A 24,207-nucleotide genomic window follows, 5' to 3' on the forward strand; every position below is an offset into this window, starting at 1 on the left:
TTTACATACTTATTCCTTATACCCTAAGAATGATCCCTAAATTTTTGTGGCGCATCTCCGACTCCCAGGGGCAGAGCCACGCCCATTTCTACAAGTCACGTCTACAGGTCGCATTTTTTAACGTATCATCTTGAAATTTTACATACTTATTCCTTATACACTAAGAAACATACCTATTGTTTGTGGTGCATGTGTGTCTGTGTGTCGCCTACAGACCGCAATTCTTAATCGATCGTCTTGAAAACTGTTCATACTTATTCCTGATACCCTAAGGATGACCTCTATTAATTTTGATGCATGCCCGACCGACTGAGAAAGAGAAACACAAGATTTGTGTGTGTGGGTGTGTGCGTGTCTGTCTGTGCTTCGCCTACGGGCCACAATTCATAACAGATCCTTTTGAAACTTTGTATACCTATTCCTTATACCCAGAGGATGATTCTTATTGGTTTTTGTTCGGATTGCCAGAAACCAAGTGGCAGCCACACCGATATTTTTTGTGTGTTGCCTACAGGCCACAATTCTTAATGGCCCGATTCCCAGGGTCAGGGTCAGCGCCACGCCCAATCGTTGTGTTTATCGCGTACGGGCCGCAATTCTGAATGGATCAGCCTGGAACTTGGCATATGTACTCTTTATAGCCTAAGGCCGGCAACTATTGATTTTGGTGCATGTCCCGACCCCCATGAGCCATGCCCAATATTTGTGTTTAGCGTCCAAAGGCCATAATTCTGAATGGATTATCTTGGAACTTGCTATACTTATTCCTTATACCCTAATACCGGCAACTATTGATTCTTGTGCAGCCCCCCTCCCCCCATGCACACGAACCGGTGCCACACCCATTTTTTTGTTAATATTCGGTGAGTAAATACTCTACAGGTTCCAATAATTTACAGATTTTGTTCAAATATAGCATATCAATCTTTTCAATAACAGGGTGGTTGGTGCCTATTTATATTTTTCCATATCCAACCGCCAGGGTCAGAGCCACGCCCAACTTTTGTATTTATCGTGTACGTGCTGCAATTCTGAATAGATCATCTTGGAACTTTGTACATGTATATTTATTCCTTATACCGTAAAGACAGCAACTATTTATTTTGGTGCATGCCCCGACCACCTGGGGGCGAAGTCACACCAACTGTTTTTGTTAATATTAGTCTGTAAACTTGGCAAAAAAAACCCAACGCCTAGCCTTCTTTCCTTCTTGTCGTGTTACAGTCATTGCAGCTATTTTATATTTCATTCTCTTCATTTTCAAAAAGTACAATATCAATCAAAGCAGGGATGTGGACGTATATTGCAGCGTTAGCGATGCTCTTGTTTTCTTTGTGATTCAAACCTTTATAATTTACTATAAATAGCAAAAATGTATTTATCTTTTTTATTATTTTATTTTATTTATTTTTTTTTGTAAATAATTTATTACCGGAGATGCATTTTGTAAGCTCCGGCTTGTTTTCAGATCCCTGATTTATATGTGATATCTTTACTGAATAAATTGTGTTCGAAAAATACTACTAGAATATCCTAGAAGCACGCCAACCGAGAGCTGGCGGTGGAATTTCTCTTCCTGTTCTATGGGCTTAAATTGAGTTAACACCGGTACACAAATGAGGGTTAATTGCACATAATATGGAAAATTGGCGATCCATCACATTTAATAGGTCTCCTGCAATAGAATTGACATATTTTTATGGAGGAAGAAGATGAAGTCGAAGAAGAAAAGAAGAATTATATTATTTATGTGTCACATATATTTATTTATATAACCCAAAAGTGTGTGTGTTTGTGTGTGTGAGAGAGAGAGAGAGAGAGAGAGAGAGAGAGAGAGGGGGTAACGTCTACTCGACACAAACTAGGTCATTTCGGGACTGCCATATTCATGGTTCAATTTTATTTCAATTTAGCACTGGGAGGAAACCCAAGGACCTGGAGATAACCCACTAGGTTGTACTTCTTGTCACGTGCATGCGGGGAAATCGAAACCCCGCCACTTGACTCAATGACAGACCTTCTGATTCAGCGCGCGTTAAACTACTAGACCCCCCCCCCCCCCCCCGCCAAAAAAAAAATAAATAAATAAATAAAAAGGCAGGATATTAGTCTATTGTGTCACATAGCTTATTATTGGGCATGTCTACTAATCCCAACAATCTTGCCTTTAATCTACTACTTTTAAACTGTGGTGTCAAATGACCGCATACTAACAAAATTGACACGTTAGCTTATGTGGAATCATAGCTACAAAGATCACATGAGCCTTAGTTTAACCGACCTCGCTGTCGTTTCTTATAAGGAGTTACAATATATAAAGCCTTGACATACTCTCTATATAATCCTGTCTCCCCGATCCCTGATTGTATGCGGGACTAATAAATATACCGGTAAAGGCTAAGCACTCTTTGTGTGACTACATAATCCCGTCTCCCTAATACCTGATTGACGAATAAACCCGTTTATGTAATTGGCTTTAAGTGGTTGTAAAAACAACACCCATTATTTTATTTTCTTTGATGGCTGACGCAATAAAGGACTAAGCTAATCAACCCTGACATATTGAAAGAAATTACGTTTAGCTACATCTCAGTGTTTGCATTCCGACTTACCTGTCAACGTAACCGCAACGACCGACGAAACATTAGCGATTCGTCATGTGATTTGTCAATGATATTCGGGTTTATCGCCAGTCAGAAAGCTTGTCTGCGATATTACAAGTGTGGACGCCGACGCTAAACCACCAGCAACTACTACTACTTCTACTCTCAGAAAGACTTTTCGAAAGAAAAAAAACCCGTTTAGTATTAAAAACCAGTAGTAAAGGACTAAAACTCTTTGTCTGCGATATCACGACTTTGGAAGTAGACGTTAATCACCGACAAGTAATTACCTAATAACCAAGGAGGTGAGTAATTTAAATGTTGAAAAACGTCTAGTCGTTCGGATGGGACGGAAAACCAAGGTCCCATGTTCGTAAAAGAACTCTTGATAGTTGGAATCTGTAGGCCCATTTCATTTCATTTAACTCAATTTAAAGATGTATTATGTATGAACTACATCTGACTACTTCAAGTCATACATTTGGCCTCAAATGTTATATTAATTATGAAAAGGACAGCTGTCTAGTCCTTCGGATGACACGAAAAACCGAGGTCCCGTGTAAACATTGGAATGCACGTAAAAGATCCCTTGGCAGTTGGAATTCGATATAAGAGTAGGCGATAGTGCCGCTGCCCGGGCAAAATTTCCCTCATAGCACACTGTATGGCGTATGCCCGTCTTCATTAGCCCAGCATAGGAGCAGAACAGTAGGACGTTAAACCCCATTTCATTTCATTTCATTTAATTATTAATTAGACATTTTTTCAAATGACAAGCCCATAATCTACTCTCCAGAACATCGGGTGGTTGAGAATTTTAATGGATTGAAACACGATCGCTATAATATAATAACTTAATTTAAGAATAGATAATCGACACTGTGTTTATTATCGCAACAATTGTAGCAATGGAAATCGAGATTAAGCTATTTATATCTACATGTAATTTCAAACACAAACTTCAAAGTAATTTGACTAAAATTATCAATATATTCATTTTCCATTAACTATTTTTCAACTATTATTGCCAGCTCTCAATCTTATTTAAAGGGTGTATGACTCTATTTTTGGAACATTGAAATAGACAAAAATGGTACTAAAACACATATGTAATGTGATTTATATTCAAGTTTTGAAAACTATATTGTAATTTCTAATAACTTATGTTAGGTGAAATACGTGAACAGTACAGTTAAAAACGAACGGCAATCGTTTTCGCCTGCTTGGTGCATTCTACACTTTTTTTAAATTATTATTTTGTCGTTTGCAAATCAGTCTTTACTAATTACTTCCACATTGTGTTGTAGGGTATATTTTTATTTGTTCATTACAAAATAGCACCCGAAACCACAGGATACACGACTCGTACTGATTATAAAATGTTAATGGTGTCTTAAGTAACTAAGTCTCTAAGTGAATATCATCCAAAGTTTTCGACATTGAAAACACGAAATGTTTGTCAATTTAAATCAACATTGATGTTGTGATTTTACCAAGAAAAGATGGGCTTCCGATATCAAATATTTAAGACCAAATATAAATTTTACCATTGGTACACCAATCGTGTACCATAATGCGTTTCAGCGTCATTTGTAACACGGGACTCGAAGAACGAGGCTAGACATATTCCACAAGTCATGTCAAACGGTGACGACATTCGTGTTTTTAATTTCGAATATTATGAAATATATTGAGTTAGAGACTTAGCTCCTTTATTAACTATACACTCGATCAACGGGCTCCCAACAGATCATAGAGTGATTGGCTGATCAAATCTTGAAGTTTCTTGAACCGTGAAGCAATAAGACAAACTCATCCAAAACAGGTCAAATCCTATTATTAAGTGACGGCATATTGATAAATAGATTAAATACAAGAAAGCATCCAAAATAATGTTTAGAGAGTATTCTTTGAATGGCATTTGGTAATTGGACGAATATGAAATGTAGACGGTCATATTTGATAAAGTGTGCTATTAGGGAAATTTTGCCTAAACAGGCTACTCATATATCAAACCCCAACTGTACATCAATGTGTACACGAAGCCTCCGTTTTTCATACCATCCGAACGACTATACGCTATCCCTCTCGGTCAACGCAGGGTTCGAACACGGGACCTTCAGGTTAGCGAATCAACGCCCTACATACAGAGACACCGGGGTTCCTCGGTAATTCTAGCATAATCAAATAAAACAATAATTATGGATAGCAATTACTATGGTTTATTACACTGGGGCGTTTTATTTCATTTATTTATGTTGATATATGCTAGATAACGACTTGCGAAATCTTGTTGAAAGGTCGCAGTGTAATTAACCATAGTATATTTGATAATTTTTAGAGGGAGAGAAACGCCCACGTTGGCATTAAGCAGGTCATTTTAAAAAAAATCGCTTGTGCACATAGGAAGTTGCAGATTAAACCACAAGGGTAGACATGTGACATTACTTCTTTTCGAGATGGAACCAATGAATTGCATAGCCAATCGGAACAGAGCAGTAGGGCGTTAAACCCCATCTCGTTGCATAGATAACCTTACTCATGTCAGGCTTTTTACCTCTATTCTAATCTCTGGTTGTTATGTTGACCTGCTCGCGCTTCAATAACGATTACACCGTTCTTATAAACACGTAATAAAATGTGACCTTTGTTTTCTTTGTTCATTACAGATAACTTCTTATTGCCGGTTGTTAATGATATCATCAAATGACCACTCGCTGTTTTAACAAGACTGAACACAACAAGGGGATCGTGGGGTGTGAAATTCATTCCAGTGGCCAAACTCTATTCACGTAAGAATAGAGAAGACTGCCCACCTTTATAGTGGTTTGGAGTTACGCTAGTGTGTCATTTTATAACTTTTTGAGAAATGGGGAATAAAGTCAGCTCCGATAATGCTGTCCGACTTGCACAGAAAAGTAACAACCGGGATGTCAGAATAAAATTTGTGGAGGAGAGAATAAACACACGCCAAGAAGAAGAAACCCAGGAAACTGACGTTATCGATGGAGTTCCAGCAGTAGATTTGTTTAATTTAAAGACGAAGCCGCCGATTCTGGACAGAACAGCATCATGCCTTAACGTGGTTGACCATATAGCTATTTCGTCATTACCACATAATTACAAATACGACTTCGAGAATCTTGTTCTGGAAGGTGGAGGAAATAAAGGACTGGCCTACTGCGGAGCTATAAAATATCTACAGGAAGTGGGGATAATGCAAAACATTAAGCGAATAGCTGGAACGAGTGCAGGATCCATGACAGCAGCTCTGTTCACGGTCGGATACACCGCTGATGAAATACAAGATTTCCTGGGAGGACAGATTGCTGATGTATTTTTGGACCACAGATGTGGGTATTGTAGTCTCCTGCCAAATTTACTTTCCGGATATGGATGGAATCCCGGGAAAAAGATATTCAATTGGTTTGGGGACAAGATGGAGAAGAAGACGGGAAATCCTGACATTACTTTTAAAGAGGTCTACAAACTTACTGGAATAGAATTATGCATTGTTGTGACCAACCTTAGTCAGATGTCAACTGAATACTGTCACCTGAAAACCACACCAGATATGTCGATAAGATTAGCCGTCAGGATGTCTATGGCCATTCCAGGCATCTACAAAGCTATGAAATACAAACGAAATGGACAAACAAGCGTGTACGTCGACGGTGGTGTTTTATGTAACTATCCGATCCACTGTTTTGACGGTTGGTACTTATCCATGGCACGCGAAGATGGTTTTATTCAAAAACTCCAACCACTTAGCGAAATACCAAGGCTTTATGACAAAAGTGAGCGATTTGGAAAGTATAACCCTAAAACCCTGGGATTTTTGTTATTTGCCGACAATGAACAAGATGTATACCGACACACATTGGAACGTCGGGTCGGCGTTCGACTTCCAGAAAAACCCGCCAAGGACACAAAGTTATACGTGCGACACACCAAGGAAAAACTTAAGCAAAATAGAGCGATTAAAGAACATGGGCGTGTTATTAATGCCGTGAACACGTTCTTAAGTATTCTGAAAAAACATAACCTAGATCAAGATGACGTCATAGATAGAAGCGAATTAGAGGCTGCGTTCAAGGATATGGAGTTTACGAACGAGGAAAAAGTCTTGTTATTCGGGGAAAATGTCGACTTTAGTGCGGCGTTTAATATGATAGACAATGATAAAAATGGAAAGATCCAATTTGATGAATTAATTGAATTTATTGAGGGAACGGGTGTATGTTTCCAAACGCGGTTCCTGGGCTTTCGGGGAAAGGAGGTGAACAGTCTTGGTTCTTTTCTCAATTCGCTGCAATCAACATTGTTAACGAACGTTAAGAAGATCTACGTTGATGAGCGTGATATGGCGAGAACGGTGGGGATAAATACGGGGCATATGGGTACAACAGATTTTGAGTTAGAAGAGGAGGATATGGAATTCGTTGTTGAAAGAGGTTATAATGCTACCAAAGCCTATCTGCAGTATTATATAGCTATGAACAGTCTGAAACAGAAAACAAAACCAAACAGTGAAATTTGTGAACAATGAATTTTATAGAATTTCTGGATACGACGCATTCTTAACAACATTATATGCTTCCAGACAAAGCAGTGAACTGGGTCACATACTTACTAAAAAACTTACAGGAACAAAAATGTAAATAGCCTATAAAAGTATTGGTACTTCGAACAAAATCAGTGATCATCGAATAGCCCATTTAATTGAATTTCAGGATACTGAGCCGTCTTTACAGCATTCTAGGCTGATGGACAAAGCAGTGTACTGGGACCTATACCTACTCAAAAACTTACAGGAATAAAGCTTAATGTAAATGGTCGATGAAAGTTGTATTACACGCTCCTGAACAAAGGTGTGAACTTACGGGAATAAAAAAATGTAAATGGTCGATACAATTAAACATAACATATTTATTTAGTGCTATATCTAATAAGATTAGTGGAGATTGTACAATCGTATTTCTGGATATAAAGCCGTCGTGATTGTCAATCTTGAATGATGAATACCATCCCTAGAGGGAATGGAAACCCAATTATATCGTTTTTGGTGGATGAGTGGAGATTATTCTGCTCGAGATTTTGGCAGTGTGAGAAAACATAAATTGAACTATGTAGAGGGGGTGATTTGTTTTTTTGTCAGGTAGTCTAGTTCGTGAGCTTTAAATCGTTGGCGTTGTGATTGAGTCAAGTGACGCGGTTTCTATCCCAAAGGGGTTAGGTCACCTGCTCTACCACGGGGTTTTCTCCTGTTCTTCACGTTCCTCCCCAACTTCTAAAGACCCCTAGTCGCAAGTAAATTATTAAAAGTGTACCACTATGAAAAGCGCTACTTTCAAAATTGAATTGAGGGTGAATATTATTGGTATTGAGGGTGATGTGCGACACTGGTCATAAACAAGTGGAATTTCAAACAAAAACGAAACGAAAGGCATATATTATGAAATTGATCAACTGGCAATGGTCGAAGTAGCTTGAAATTGCGCGGTTCCCTGAATTGGGGCTGAATATTATTGGTATTGGGGGCGATTGGCGACACTTGTCATAAGCAAGTTGAATACAAAACAAAACGAAACGAAAGGCATATATTATGGAATTGATCAACTGTATTGTCGAAGTAGCTTGGCGTTAAACTTAAAAATAGTATGGATATAAACCATTGCGAAGCCGATGGAAATTGATAATCGAAGAAGCTTGCTATGTAAAAATCAACCATAGCAGGAAAATAAATCACCGCGACGTTGAAGAAACTTGGTAACATCACTGATCCGTGTTAGTTTATTTCAGACGGCCATTTAAAAATGCATTAAAACAGGAGTCCGCGGTTCTAGCTATGATAGTTAAAAACTAGATAATCAAAAGGGGATATCTTGAAAATTTCGGTCAAATTACGTCATTCTGAGCGACGTTAGGGCTGTTTGGGGAATAGCGAAGTCTCGATTGTTATTGCTACCGTTGTTACGATAGTAAACAAAGTATCGATAGTCCATTTTGAATTAAATCATTAACCGCAAATCGTGTTTAAATCCGTTGAAAATCTGGAGCATCCGATGGCATAAAGAGTTCATTTTAGTGTTGACAATTAACAAATGTCTAATCAATAATTTATATAACATTTTAAGACCCCAAGAATGACCTGCAAATGACAGATTTAGCTCTTGCTCAATGCATCTTTAACACGTAAACTGTACTCTAATGTTTTTGTCGTCGGAAACAATTGAATTAACAAGAAAAACTGTAATTAGTGTAACCCAATTTAAAGTTTAGTTCGGCGTGGTTCCCCCTGTCAGTGTTGCAGGACAGAAGGCCCGTGGAAAGGAGAGAGAGAGAGAGATGGGGTTTAACGTCCACTCGACACAAACTAGGTAATTTCGGGACTAACACATGGTTCAATTTTATTTCAATAATTCCCTTGCGCGTAGGGGTCTTTAGCAGTGGGAGGAAACCGGAGGACCCGGAAAAAACCCACGAGGGTGGATAGGCGGCCCAACTCTTTGTCACGTACAATAGGGAAATCGAAACCCCGCCAGTTGACTCAATGACAGACCTTATGATACAACGCGCACGTACTAACCATTCGGCCATCCACCCAACCCAAACCCCCACCCTCCTTGGAAAGAAACAGTGTCGAGTCGTTAAGATGGAACGAAAAACGAGGTCCAGTGTACACTTTGACATGCACGTTAAAAATTCTTAAAAGATGGAATTCGATATACGGGTATGGCGTAATGCCGTTGCCAGAGCAAAATGCCTCTTAGCGTCCGTCTTCATAATCCCGGTTGTTGCCGAAAGTTAGGCCGTTAATCCTTATTTCATTTCATTTTGACAACACCTATTTATATTTGTTTGCTATGTCTTTAGGGAAAATAATTTAAAAACAAAACTGGTTGATTGATTTTCTTAAATCTTGAAGTTCTCAAAGTTTAAATGTTGACATTTTAAACAACACATAGGCCAGTGTCTAAATTAAACTGACGTGGTCGAAAGATGAGAGAGAAGAGTGAGAAATGGGGTTTAACGTCCACTCGACACAAACTTGTTCATTTCGGGACCAACATATGGTTCAATCTTATTTCAATAATTCGCTTGCGCGTAGGGGTCTTTAGCAGTGGCAGGAAACCGTAGGACCCGGAGATAACCCACGTACAACACTGAGGTTATCGAAACCACTCAATGAAAGACATTACAATACAACGCGCATGCGCTCACCATTCGCCCTCCACCCCCCATAGTGGAAAGATACACAGTCTGTCTACGTTCCTTTGTCTTATAATCAATATCTGTTTCTAACAATTATGTTTTCGTGTTTTAATTAAATCTACATATTTACAAGTAAGCTATGTTTAATTAAATTCTCCACACCTTTTAAAGGTTAACATAATAAATTACTTTACTGTTTTTGTATACAGTATTGCCAAATTCAGTAATGGTTAATATTTCGTTATCCTATCTTTAAAAAATAAAATGAAATGGGGGCTTACCTCCTACTTTTCTGGAAGCTACGATGGCTAAGTGAGTAAGACGCTGGCTCTCTAGCCAGTAATTTTTTAAAACTATTTTATTCAAGATCAAATGCCTTACGGCATATAGATACAGAAGATGTACATTACATTGATGGCACAATTATACAGAGTCAATGAGAACAATAATAATTAAATAATCAGCTACCAGAACCGTAATTAAACTTTCTCTTAAACACAAAGCCTGTTTTAAAAATTTACTTATATTAGATTATTCAACGCCTTTACATCGGGATTTTCCACTTGTCAGTGGCGCATAACGGGGCGAATGACAAGGAGAGCTGTCTTGTCCTTTGAATGGTACGAAAAACCAATGTCCCATGTACACATTGGCGTGCAGCTAAAAAGTCCCTTCGCAGTTAGAATTAGATATAAGAGTAGCCCGTAGACGCGGCTGTACGGGACAAGTGTCCCTTATAGCAGACTGTATGGCGTACGCCCGTCATCATTAATCAGTCAGCAGAACAGTAGGACGTTAAACCCCCATTTCATGTCATTTCCTGCGTTTCTATTCTATACCAGCGGGACTCATAAATACGGATATACGCAACACAATATGCGACGAGGAAAGATTATTATTGGACAACTTTTCATACCTGGCTGTCCTCCAGTACTTGGTCAGGGACGGGGTGGGGCGCGTATCTAACATTTAATTTCTGTCCCAACCAATTTTAAAGTGCTCAGATTTAGACGTTTCATATATCCTATACTTGGATCCGCCAGTGCATCGGGAGTCTTTAATTTGCATCATACCGAGTGGAGATATTATAAATGTGTCGTAATCCGGTAACTGGAGATAATATAACAAAAAGATAAAAAAAAAAGTAGGTAATTCAACGCCGTCAATAAATATACCGGAAATTGAAAAGGTTCGATATTTTTTACTGACGTATTACACGGTAACATAATATTATAAAATATTAAACGCATCCTTAGCAAAATATCAGACAATACCAAAATCAATTTCGTTTTATATAAAATATAAATACAGTATTACTGAGCAAATAAAGCAACGTTGTTAATATTTTGTTCGTTTCTAAGAACCCTTTCTACGCCATATTGAAATAATATACAATGGGATTCTTCTCATTGTTGTCGTTGACTGTCATGTACAATAATGTGAATGATGAATCTCAAAAATAAAAAAAAATGAAATGAGGTTTGACAACGTCGTACTGTTCTGCTCCGATTGCAAAAAGTAAAAAAAATATCATTCCAGAAAATGATTTAATTTCGTTTAGTATTTACAAAATATATAATGAATTGAAAATTGGGCATCTTCATTCTTTGGGGTGAATGTTTCTAAATCCTGTAACCTGTAACTCAATATTTTCCATAAAATTTGAAATTAGTAATGGCCAATTCACAAACGATAACATTATAATAAAAAAACAAAAACGTGTAGAACGGACTAATCAGGCGTAAATGACTGCTGTTCACTTTGGACTATTCACGTATATTTCACCGAACGTAATTGATTAGAAATTACAATATGTTTTTCAAAAATTGAATATAAATCACATTACATACATTCATATTGCATTCATATGTGCTTTTATATCCATTTTCATCTATCTTAAGGTTCCAAAAATAGAGCCAAATCATTCATCTGGGTATTATTAATGTAATTAAGGTTTAGGTTTTGGCCTTTGAAAACAAAAAGAAAAGAAATTACTGCGGAAAAGTGAGATTGAAGTTATAAATAAAAGTTTTTGATAAAAAATATGACCCTGGAAAATAAAATGAAATATGATGCGCAATAAAAATGATTTGTGAACTAATTTGGCCTTTGAAAACAATACTTAAAAAGTTACACAAACAAAACTCCAACAAAAATGAAATCGTAAGCTATGAACAAATATTATTTTATTATTAAACATACCAGTGTTTTCGTTCTATTGGTGAATAAGCCGGATTAGTTCAAATTGAATAAAATGAAGTGTAAAGAAATGAAATGAGGTTTAACGTCCTACTGTTCTGCTCCGACTCGGCTAATGAAGACGGGATGAGTATTTTAAAGTGCTATTTAAACGTGGGTCTCGTCTCTCGGATCGGCAAAACATGGAAATATCCTCCAAGACGAGTAGGAAGGAACGAATCCCACCGCCTTTCACATAATTCTGCTCTTTGAAATGCACATAAAACCAAAAAAGACCATAGATATCAAATGTTTTCCTGGAAAAGTGCCGAAGCCTTGTGCTGACAGGGCTTTAAATCTCATTCCATTACCGGTTTCACCTTCTGCGCAATACATAGCATTGCGCCAATAAGAAATTTAAAGTTAGTTTCATAATAAACAAAGTATAGTGCTGACGTGTGATTAAATATGCTTTTCCCTATCTTCATTACCACGTACAAGAACCCTTGCCAGGTGACGAAAAGGCGCAAACTCCACTGCCCAAGAAAAATGTTAAAGACCTGTACTGCGCCGATGAAGTTCTTGGCGATAAAAGCAAATTATTGAAAGTAGATCTAAGGAATGTCAGTTGACGTGACATTAGAAACACCAATCCATTAACCTTTATAAATCTGAACGACTGTCGTTTTCTAAATTATTTTTTTACCAAAAGTCTTACTTTATATCTTAGGAACATGTTCTTGTATACATTACTTTATTAAATTTTGCGCAATGATATGAAGACTGATATGATTATGCATGCATAGAAACATTTAGTTGTCATGTGAGCACTTTCCAATATTGGATAGAATTCTCATTAAAATGATTCATTTGACGGGAAGAGCGTTCTTGATATTTTAAATTCCAAAGTACCCCAAAGAACCATCTGTTATGGGAATTCTAATGGAAAGGGACATTACGTTTTAAAGAAAGAAATGAAATGGGGTTTAACGTTCATGTTGTGCTCCGACTCTGCTAATGAAGAGGGACATACGCCACTGCATCGTACTCTTATTTCAAAATCCAACTGCCAAGGGTTCTTTTACGTGCACACTAATGTTTCCACGCGACCTTTGAAAGACTATACATTGTTCCGCGCTAGGTCCGCCATCATACACCACTGACAATAGAGAACCATGCTGGAAAAACCAGATGAACTAGCTCGAACACTGGACCGTGGATGCTCCTTTCTGAAGGGAGAGGAAGCAGCTTACTCATCAGATGAGCGATTCTGTGCAAAACTGGCAGCCGTATTTTTGCATACTTCACCATGGATACATAAAAAAACATATGCTAGTCTCACAATTATAGGATAAGGTATCTACGATACGTTAAATCCCTGTAGATTTTAACAGACGGAGACTAACCGGGTAGAAAAACATTATACGGAAGTCGAGTTTTATAACGCGTACGCTTTTGATCATAAGGTCTGTCATTAAGTCAAGTGACGTAGTTTCGATCCCAGGCTTGTATATACCAATGGGTGGTGTGGTCTGCCCAACTTTCTCCGAGTCCTCCGGTTTAATACCTCTACTAAAGACAATACATGTAAACGAATAAATGAAAGAAAGATGAACCATATGCTAGTCCCGAAATGACCTAGTATGTGTCAAGAGGATGTTAAAACCCATTATATTTCAGCAGATGGAGACTAGTTTATTTCCCTTTTATAATCCTTTAGAGGCATTTAGTAACTATGACGCATACTTTATAAGAACAACTGATATTTTTAGGCGGCGTTTTAAAGAGCATCCTCTCAACTTCTACTTTGCTTCCATATAAACAATCTTGTCTTACGTAGAAGTAGACCACCCCCTCCCCACACCCCACCCCCTCCACCACCACCACAAACAAATTTAACAAAGGTATGTATTTGTACTTTGTTTCATCCCATCTAGACAACATTATCAGAGACAAAGATAAAAGAGACGTGTCAAAATTTGTCTTTTCCATCGATTTTTTTATATGAACAATTAAGTACTCATCTCAAATCGTGAACGATGGCTACTTGTCTGTTCGGTGATAATGGGTTTGTATTGGAAACACACAAACAAAACAGTTCCATTAAATTTTGCCAAGTATGGTATTAAACTTTTGTCTCAAAACAAACAGATTTCAATTGTCGTCGACTTGTCACACTACAAAATAGTCAGGAAACCGCGGTGTAGTCTGTAGGATGGGACGATAAACTTATATTAGTTGGTGTGTACAACCATTTACAGTTGGTTTGTGACCCTAATGTCCGAGAAAAATTTAACGCTATAACCTAGTTTGTGTCGAGTAGACGTTAGGCCACATTTCCCTCTCCACCGTAAGACGCCACTCTCGGGGAAACCGTTACCCTTAGCCCAGTTTGTGTAAAGTGACATATTATCCCCCTCTTCGATCATTAGCTCGAATTTTGCTGAAAATGAAATGAAATGGGGTTTAACGTCCCACTGTTCTGCTCCGACTGGGCCATACAGTGTGCTATGAGGGAAATTTTGCCCGGACAGCCAGCGGCGCGAAGGCCTACTCTTATATCGAATTCCAAATGCCGATGGATCTTTTACGTGCACGCCAATGTGTACACGGGACCTCGGTTGTTCGTCCCACCCAAACGACTATAGCTGTCCTTGTCAGACCCTCCATCCTGCACTACTGACAAAGAAAAACCACGCTGGAAAATCCCAATGAACTTTCTCGGCCAACACTGGTAGCAAACCCGCGAACTCAAGGCTAGCGAGCCATCATCCAACCGTGACTCCCATGCTGAAAATGAGGGCTTTAAACCAACCCTATTTACTTTCATGTCTGTCCGAAATTAAACAAATGTGCACCTTGACGTGTTCTGTTCCGGTTTCAGCTAGATTTATTAAAATATTTTAGACTTCTTTCTGTTGACGTTACACCTCGTTTCTATTCATTTCATTTGATTTCGTTTCAGTTAAAGGCTTCAGATAGCAATTGTAGATGGGGAATTTCGTGCACAAGTTATAAAATTATTATGTAGTTTCAATTCTAACATGATATTACATATTATTCTTTTATAAATTTTTAATAACATCATAATTAAAGTTATTCGTTTACAGATTTTTAACAACATTTTATAATTATTATCGGTATTCGTTTACAGGCTTTTAGTGACTTTTAATAAATGTAATACGATGAGAGACATAAAAGGTTATTTAATTGTCTGGTGACAGATGTTGTTTCATCTTGTTTTACAGACTACATTTTGATGGTAAAATATAGAATAAAGAATAAAATCTCACTTCGTAGTGCAAACTAATTTTATCAAATCATTTAACCCTGTATTATGTTTCCATGATTATGTAACACGTTCAAACATAGAATAAAAAGAAATTTTGTCACATTTTATATAGCGCAATATACTTTATCAAATATTATAACTGCGCATATTTCGCTGATTACGTAACACGTTCGAAAATTAAACTATAAATATTACTTCGATGTTCAGGCGGTGTTTAATCCTTGCGTTGGCCGAGAAAATTCATCGAGGTTTTCCTGTGTGATAGTGTCAGTGTTGCAAGATAGGACAACAAAAATAGGTCCCGTGTACATATAGGCCTGCAGGTAAAAAAACCTTTAGCAGTTCGACCGAAGAGTAGGCCGCGGCGCCGCTATCCGGGCAAACTTACCCTGATTTCATTTCGTTTCCGACGAGCGCCCGATGGCTACTTTTTCTGGATCGGGACTGTGGCCCTGTCAAGGGACAACGAATAGTCCTTCGGATAGGACAAATATCTAGGTACCGTGCAATGTGCACTTTGGAGTAAACTCTTGACAGCTGGGACAATTAGACTGGCATATGCCACGCCGTGTGCGATGAGAGGAATTGTGCACGGACAGCGGCACAACGACCTACTTTTATATCGAATTCCAACTAATAAGGGATCTTTTACGTACACGCCAATGTGTACACGAGACCTCGATTTTTCGTACCATTCGAACGAATAAACTGCTGTCTTTGTCAGAACCTCTGTTCTGCACCACTGACAAGGGAAAACCACACAGGAAAATCCCGGTAAACTTTGTCGGCCAACACCGAGATCCAAGCGGCGACCGCCAGGCTAGCGAGCCAATATCTTACTCACTGAGCCACTGTAGCTCCAATTCGATGGGAAAACGTCGCCACATAGCATTATTTACGGGTTATGGCCGACTTCATTAGCCCGCTTCTTGTCCCTTATAATATATTTTTCTCTCTCAAAGAGCCAATGAAAAATAATGGTCGACGGAATTCAGGTAATTTGACTTTTCTTACCCAATAAATAATTTAATTTTTTAACCATAACACCATCAATTCTATGTACGTCACTTTAATTTTTCGGAAAATATCAAATTTCCAACGACTGAAACGACGCTAAGGATGTACAATACTCAAATTGATTTTTTTAACATAATCTAACTAAAAACAGTAGACAAGCTCGATTAAAAACGGTTTCAGCAAAGGATTTCAGCGAATATTACAGGTGGCGCTGGCTTGTTGACCATATCTCGTTTATATCACCTGCAACATATTCATCATGTCTTTGTAAATGCCGAAAGGAACATCTTTCACAATATTGTAGTTTTGAACCGATTCCTCAATCCCTCAACGGCGCTAAGAGACTTTGAATATAAAATGAAACGGGATTTAACGTTCTATGTTCTGTAGCAACCGGGATAATGAATAAAGGCTTACCCAATGTCCATGTGCTATGAGGGACATTTTGCCCCAACAGCGGCGTTTCCGCCAATGCTATACGTCGACAAACAAAAGGTCTACGGAATTAATTTTATATGACTTTTTGTGCCCATTTAAAGGTTTAAAAACCTCTATCTCAATTATATCCATAATATATGGAATTCAAAACACGAATTAGAATTCAATATAGACTCTATTCAATATTGATGTTGTTATCTTTGTTATGGCTACGCGCATGAGGGTATCTTGGCAACATGTGCCCTTGTGTAATAAACTGCAAACTTGAACCGACCAGGTCAAAGTAGTAAAACTGCTATATAAAAACAGCACTGCGTTAAAACACGGAGTTAAAACGACAATTAAAAATTTGTTATATTGCACTGCTTTAATTATGTGAGCTAAAAACATCATTTAAAATTTGTAATTGAACTGCGTTAATTTTGCGCGTTAAAAACGTCATGTGAATTAAAAACGACATTTAAAAGTTTGATATTGTGCTGCGTTAATTCTGTGAGTTAAAAATGTCCTTAAAAGTTTGTTACTGAACAGCGTGAATTACGTCAGTAAAAATTGCCCTTAATAAATTTGTTATTTCAAAGGCATCAAACAACGGTCAATTATCTTTAACTAAAACACGTGGACGTCAATGCCCCACCCCACCCTCTTTCTCTCTCACTAATATTCTACCTTTGAAACGCAATTTTATTGTTCGAACCGCCAATAGATCATTAATTATTTACTCACTAACCATGTCTACTTTAATTATACACTCCTTAAACCCGCCTACATTAGCTCTGTCGATGGGGAAACCTATAAAAGATTTAAAAAGTTGTAATAGCCTAGTCGTCTAGGGTGTCGTTCTTCGAGGTCTAGCTGACAATCGGGTTGTGAGTTCGTATAAACCCTATTTCGTTTCAGATCAATGAAATAATATTTGATTTAAAAGTTTTATTACGTTGGTTCAACTGAGAGGTTCTGCTGATTATTACGCGTAGTCACTCCGGGTGTATTAAAACGATGATTGGCCCGTCAAATTACTTTAATGACATTTTATAGAAATTACAAGAAACAAATGCTTGTCTGTCCGGTTAAATAACTTTAACAGTATTTCATACAAACTATACAAAATGGATGCTTGTACCGTCAAATAACTTGAATGATATTTTATAGAAGTTATAAGAAACAAATGCTTGTCGGGTCAAATTACTTTAATCGTATTTCATACAAACTACACGAAATGGATGTTTGTACCATCACAGAACTTTAATGATATTTTATAGAAGTTATTAGAAAAAAATTCTTATTCCGTAAAACAACTTTAATCGCATTTTTTAGAAGTTATAAGAAATGAATGCTATTACCGTCAAATAACTTTAATCGTATTTTATTATAGAAATTATAAGAAATAAATGCTTGTCCAGTCAAAGAACTTTAACGTATTTTATTATAGAAATTATAAGAAATATACGCTTGTCCCGTCAAATAACTTCACTCGTAATTTTTAGAAATTATAAGATGCTCTTACCGTAAACTAACTTGAATCTTATTTTACAGAAACTACAAAAACAAAATCATATTTCCTGTTGTTTTATCAACGTTGCACTATGTAAGATTTAGACAAAAGAGGTGACAGTTTAAATAGTTTGAAATAAAAATGAAATAAAATGAAACGAAGTTTAAGGTCCTACTGTTCTGCTCCGACTGGACTAATAAAGAGCATATGCCATACAGTGTGCTATGAGGGGAATTTTGTCCGAGCAGCGGCACTATGGCCTACTCTTATAATATCGAATTCCAACTGTCAAGGGTTCTTTTACGTGCAATATGCAATGCATAAACGGGACCTCGGTTTTTCGTCCCATCCGAACAACTAGACAGCTGTCCTTGTCAGGCCCTCCACCCTGCACCACTGACAAGGGGATCCCACGTCGGAAAATCCCGATGAACTTTCTCGGCCAATGCAGGGATCGAACACGCGACCTCCAGGCTAGCGAGCCAGCGTCTTACCCATTTAGTCACGCTACCCACGTTTGAAATAAAGAATGAATTAGGGATATATTGAAAATTTCAGTCCAATTTATTGCTACCATTGTTACGAAAATAAAAAAAAGTCTCGATTATCCATTTTTAAACTAAATTCTTAAATGGTAATCGTAATTCTCTCCATTAAAAAGGGGGGGTTGGATGGCTGAATGATTAGCGTGCGCGCGCTGTATCATAAAGTCTGTCATTGAGTCGACTGGCGTGGATTCGAATCCCCGGTTGTACGTTGCAAGGAGTAGGGTCGCCTGTCCAACCTCGTGGGTTTTCTCCGGGTCCTCCGGTTTTCTCCCACTGCTAAAGACCCCTACGCGCAAGCGAATTATGTAAATAAAATTAAACCATATGTTAGTCCCGAAATGACCTAGTTTGTGTCGAGTGGACGTTAAACCCCATTTCTCTCTCTCACACTATGAAACATCATTATCATTCACTTTTATTATTGTTTACTTATTAAAAGTCTGATAACAAATTATTGATTTTTTTAATCAGTGTGATGGTCGCGCCTGTTTTTCAGCGACCAGGTTTTCAATGCGTGGCTCAACGCCACTCAGCGCGACAATCATGTCCCTTTCTATTTCAAGCCGGTTCCTAAATTTTGTTTTTATCACAACCATTGTAGAAAACGACTGTTCGCATAGGCATGACGACGGGTACGGCATAAGGAGCCGTGTTGTATTCTTGGATAGACGTGGATAGGATTCAAGCATTTTGCACCAGTAACTGGACAACTAAAATGAAATGAAATGATATGGGGTTTAACGTCCTACTGTTCTGCTCCGATTTGGGCTAATGAAGACGGGCATACCCATACAGTGTGCTATGAGGGAAATTTTGCCCGGACAGCGGCACTACGGTCTACTATATAGAATTCCAACTGCCAAGGGATCTTTTACGTGAACGCCAATGTGTACACGGGACCTCGGTTTTTCGTCCCATCCGAACGACAAGACAGCTTTCCTTGTCAGGCCCTCCGTCCTGCATCACTGACAAGGGGAAACCACGCCGGAAAATCTGGATGAACTTTCTCGGCCAATGCAGGGATCGAACACCCGACCTCCAGGCTAGCGAGCCAGCGTCTTACCCACTTAGCAACGTGACCCCCCCCCCCGTAACTGGACAAAGACAAGGACTTGTACAGTGATTTAGCTCCGGAATCCTGCTGCAGTCTCACGAGCTCCTCTTGAGCGATATCACCGTCGGTGATGGCGTCTAATGGTGCACTGTATGGGTCTCGGACCACGGTGAATGACTGGACGTCGAGCTCGGGGAAGTAGTGTTCGAACTGATCGATCAGTGACTGAAGATGTTCAATGAATAGATAAGTTTACAGCCGTTAAAGGTTTTTTTTTTCAGTTGAAAAACTCACGGAAAAGCAATCGAAAATTAGCAGCGGCAAGTCTATTTGTTTTGGAAATTTCCAGCAGCCTTGACATTGAACGAACCTTGAACTTTGTAACTCGATTATCACAGGTAGATATTTCAGTTGGAAAGCGCGAGACTTGGTATTCGCCGCGATGATATTTTCTATCGAGGAATCTGAGAGGTCTAGAGCTGGGTCCTAGACCAATCGAAATTAGTGACGAAAAATGTAGATTGTAGAGTGTTAAGTGAAGGCCTTGATAAGATGTACGGAGATAAAGCGAGACCAAACATTCTATTGAAGATGTATAAATAGATTACATAAAAAGATAACATTTTTTTAAAAGTTCTCAGACTAGTCCGCGACCCCACGAAAAGTGCTCGCGACCCAGAGGTTGGGAAACGCCGTCCTAGAGAGTTGATAATGGGACCGACACGTGAATAAATTTAATGTCCAAATAATAGTTCTTATAACATTTGAAGCCAAAATAAAGACCTACAATAGGAAGATTTAGCTCTTACATAATGCATCTTTAAACGATAATTGTCATCCATTCTTCGGTGGACGTCGGAATGGTAAATAAACGAGGTGCCTTGCATGAAACCGGCAAATTTTTATAAGTATGTATCTCTGCAGACTTATTAATTATGATTTAATTCTGTTCAAAGTAGCAAATTACCAATGTCCCAATTGCTATCTCACAATTCTTTTAACTATTTGAGTTTATACTTAAATGGGCATTATGGGAGATTAGATAAAGAGTTGGCGGTTCTCGCTATAACAGTTAATGAATATATAACGTAAATAGGATATGCTCAAGATGTCAGTCAAATTGCTCCACTCTGAACCGAGATATGGGCCTGCTTGATTTGTCCGCCGATAGGTGAGCCGGTTTCTACTACGGCGTACGCCGGTCAGGTCACCGTATCGAAGCAAATCAAATGACCCAGCTGATAAACAATATGGCGTCGGATAATGTTATAATATTAAACCGGTTACATGACATGTTTTAATCAAAAACAGTATTCTTGAAAGTATGACTTGAAAGTGCCCGCAAAATAAGCAGAAAATCATTATTAGTAATATTACTGAGAAAAAATAAATGACATATGACCTGGTTTTACGAAGCTCAAATTCAACTTCAAAACATTTGGTTTAATTTTAACGCTTTAAAATTAGTGTTTTATGGCATTCCTAAATAACGTGAATTTTATTTCGTTGACATGTTCACCATCTTGCGCCGGTGTTCGCCGCTGACACCAAACCGGCGCATTCGGCGGACGCCGCAGTCGAACTTCTGTCAACTTCCGGTGAAATCAAGTGACCTCGCGCAAAAACTGCCGAACTGTGGTCAGCCGGTATTGACAAATCAAGCAGGGCCATTAGCTTTTGAATTTTAGGCTAGCCCCGATCATCATAAAATCGGTACGATAAAAAAAAAGTCTTGATTACCCAGTTAGCATTTCTTACCAAATATCAGTGTACTCCGCTGCTTGTATATAATATGTTTTTAAATTTCTTCCTAAGTCCAAATCATCTTCTTTATTTAAACACCTGTTTCTTATGTACAATTTTGCATTTCTTACCAAATATCACTGTACTCCTTTGTATATAATATGGTTTTAAATTTAATTATGAATGTTGTCTGGTGAATGGCTCGCCCTTGCGCTACCTGTCATTTTTGAGACCGGTATCTAGATTTGGACGTTAGTTTATTCGCCGAGCATTTATATGGATAAACTGCGCTATACAAAACTCACTTTCATTATGATTATCATTATTATTAGTTATAATTAAATTAGCTAAATCGCTAATATCTGGGACATAGATATTAACTCAAATGGGTCACATCGTTTATAATAATCTATTATGAATGTACATGTATATAAACTGATTTACATTCAATCGTTTAAGTTTTTACTGTAATTTCTAATCAGTTATGTTCGGCGAAATACGCCATAAGTCTCAATCGAATGGCAATCTCTAGCGTCTGGTTATTCCAGTCTACGCCGTTAGTATTTAACGCAGATAAGAATATGGCGTTGCCGTTTAACATGACTTGTAGAATATGTATAGCCTCGTTCTTCGAGTCCCTTGTTACAAATGGCGCTGAAACGCATTATGTCACACAATTCGTGTACTAATGGTAAAATGTTTATTTTGTCTTAATATTGGATATCAAAGCCCATCTTTTCCCGATAAGATACTAACATCAATGTTGATTTAAGTAGACAAATAATTCGTGTTTTCAATGTCAAAGACTTCGGATGATATAGCTATTTAATCTTAGATTTTGAAGTTAGTTAGTTAGCTTTTCCCTAAATAGAGAAATGGAACGGCATCAAAGTGGAATCGTCACAATACAGCACGAGGAGTTCCATTGTTTCCAAGATACAAAACCTTGCAAATAAAGGACAATTTTCAAGAACAACCACTTCGTTTCTTTCATAGAAAAATTCCTCTACCTGTGCCAATTACTATTAGAAATCTAAATGGAGAACCACACCGCATCACGATACATGAAAAACACACAAAGATGTCGTCCCGTCTTTGGACAGATTCTGTTATATTTCCGGAAAACAAAGTAAAATAAGTATATACATTTCAAATCAGCATACTATGTTTAGTAATTAGAATGAAAAAAAAAACAACATAAACATGCTCTGCTATTTGTATGACAAGCAAACAATGGGAATGTGTATCAAATTTGGTAGTCTTTTCCTTTTTTCAAAGCAACATAAAGTTGACATTATAGGTTCTGCTGATACGAACAACAATAGCGTCTATGTCGCACTTAAAATCAAAATCTTTTCATAACACTCAATAAAGAGGACGTTTATTTAATTTGTTTTAAAAAAAGTTAGCACTGTAGGTTTTGCTGGTAGGAACATCAATAAAAATCTGTGAAGTACTTTGAATAAAAAAACCCATAAATATGCCTTGCCTTTTGTATGACACTCAGCGATGAAGAATTTTATAAAATTTTTCAACGTTACAAAAAGATGACATTCTAGGTTTTGCTGATAAGAAAATTAACAGAGTCTATGCCGCAGTTAGAATAAAAATACATGAACCAAAGAGGGGAACCATTGTTATGAAACTCAACAATGAGGAAGTTAATTATAAAATATAAGTAATGAATGAGCCTTACCTGTTAAAATTGAAAGATGTCAACTAGTTGAATAAAACTTAATAAAAGTTTTATGTCCGCTTTCACGATTTAACTGAAAGTGATATATTGGTGTTGCTAAAGCAAGTTTTATCTCTAACAGAGCTGTCGTTACTGGATACACTATCAACCGTTGTATGTGGTACAATCGATAACCTTTTCGTCGTGATGCTAGTGAACAGGCTAGCGGCAATTATTCGCTACGGACACATAGCTCACAGTTACTTATTGTTCGTAGCATTAGCATAGGAGGTTTGATATTGTGGAATTTAGCGACGAGTTGCAACATTGTCTCCCTGGTTCTAACTAATTGGTAGCCGTTTTTCTAAAGAATGTTATTTTCGTGTTTCTTTTTGTTCATTTGGCTCTAGGTTACAATTTAACTATGCTTAAAGAGGCTAAATCGCTAATATTTTGGACCTAGAAATTGACACAAATATGAATGTGGATAAACTGAATTACATTCAATCGTTTCCGTTTTTACTCTAATTTCAAATCAGTTATGGACTCAATCGAATGGCAATCTCTATCGTCTGGTTATTCCAGTCAACATCGGTAATATCTATTGTGCATGCTCTCATGATAAGAACACGACGTCACTGTTTGACATGGTTCGTGGAATGTGTCTAGCCTCGTTCTTCGAGTCTTTTGTTACAAATGGCGTTGAAACGCAGTCTCGTACACGATTCGGTTTTCTGCATTCTTATGTTAACATTTCATGCCCAAAGATCGACGTTTTAAACGACACATTGAATTTATGTTTCATTTTCGGCGTTTTATTGGTAATATTTCTAAATCATCAAATATTAAAATTAAAAAATATTTTCTTATTTTTACTTGACAAAGAAATAAATTATGAAAGTATCTAAAAAAAATCTGAAATATCAACTCTTATGAAAATATTTTCTAC

General features: G+C 37.7%; 2 protein-coding genes across 2 annotated transcripts in view; one reads left to right on the forward strand and one right to left on the reverse strand.

Moving 5' to 3' along the window:
• Nucleotides 1–23,392, reverse strand: part of LOC126821786 (thyrotropin-releasing hormone receptor) — a 71,824-nt gene extending 48,432 nt beyond the window's left edge. The window contains exon 1 of the mRNA XM_050550322.2: nucleotides 23,280–23,392. The gene's annotated coding sequence lies outside the window, so the exon portion shown is untranslated. The remainder of the gene's footprint in view (nucleotides 1–23,279) is intronic.
• LOC126812073 (uncharacterized protein YqhO-like) lies at nucleotides 5,734–7,152 on the forward strand (the record flags this gene model as incomplete). The annotated part of the gene is made up of 2 exons (XM_050538253.1): nucleotides 5,734–6,468; nucleotides 6,946–7,152. Coding segments are annotated over 2 exons (942 nt in total), but the record flags the coding sequence as incomplete, so codon positions are not given.
• Nucleotides 23,393–24,207: the final 815 nt, after the last annotated feature.

Source organism: Patella vulgata, chromosome 1 (assembly GCF_932274485.2).
Source record: "Patella vulgata chromosome 1, xgPatVulg1.2, whole genome shotgun sequence".
In the NCBI taxonomy this organism is placed as follows: Eukaryota; Metazoa; Mollusca; class Gastropoda; family Patellidae; genus Patella; species Patella vulgata.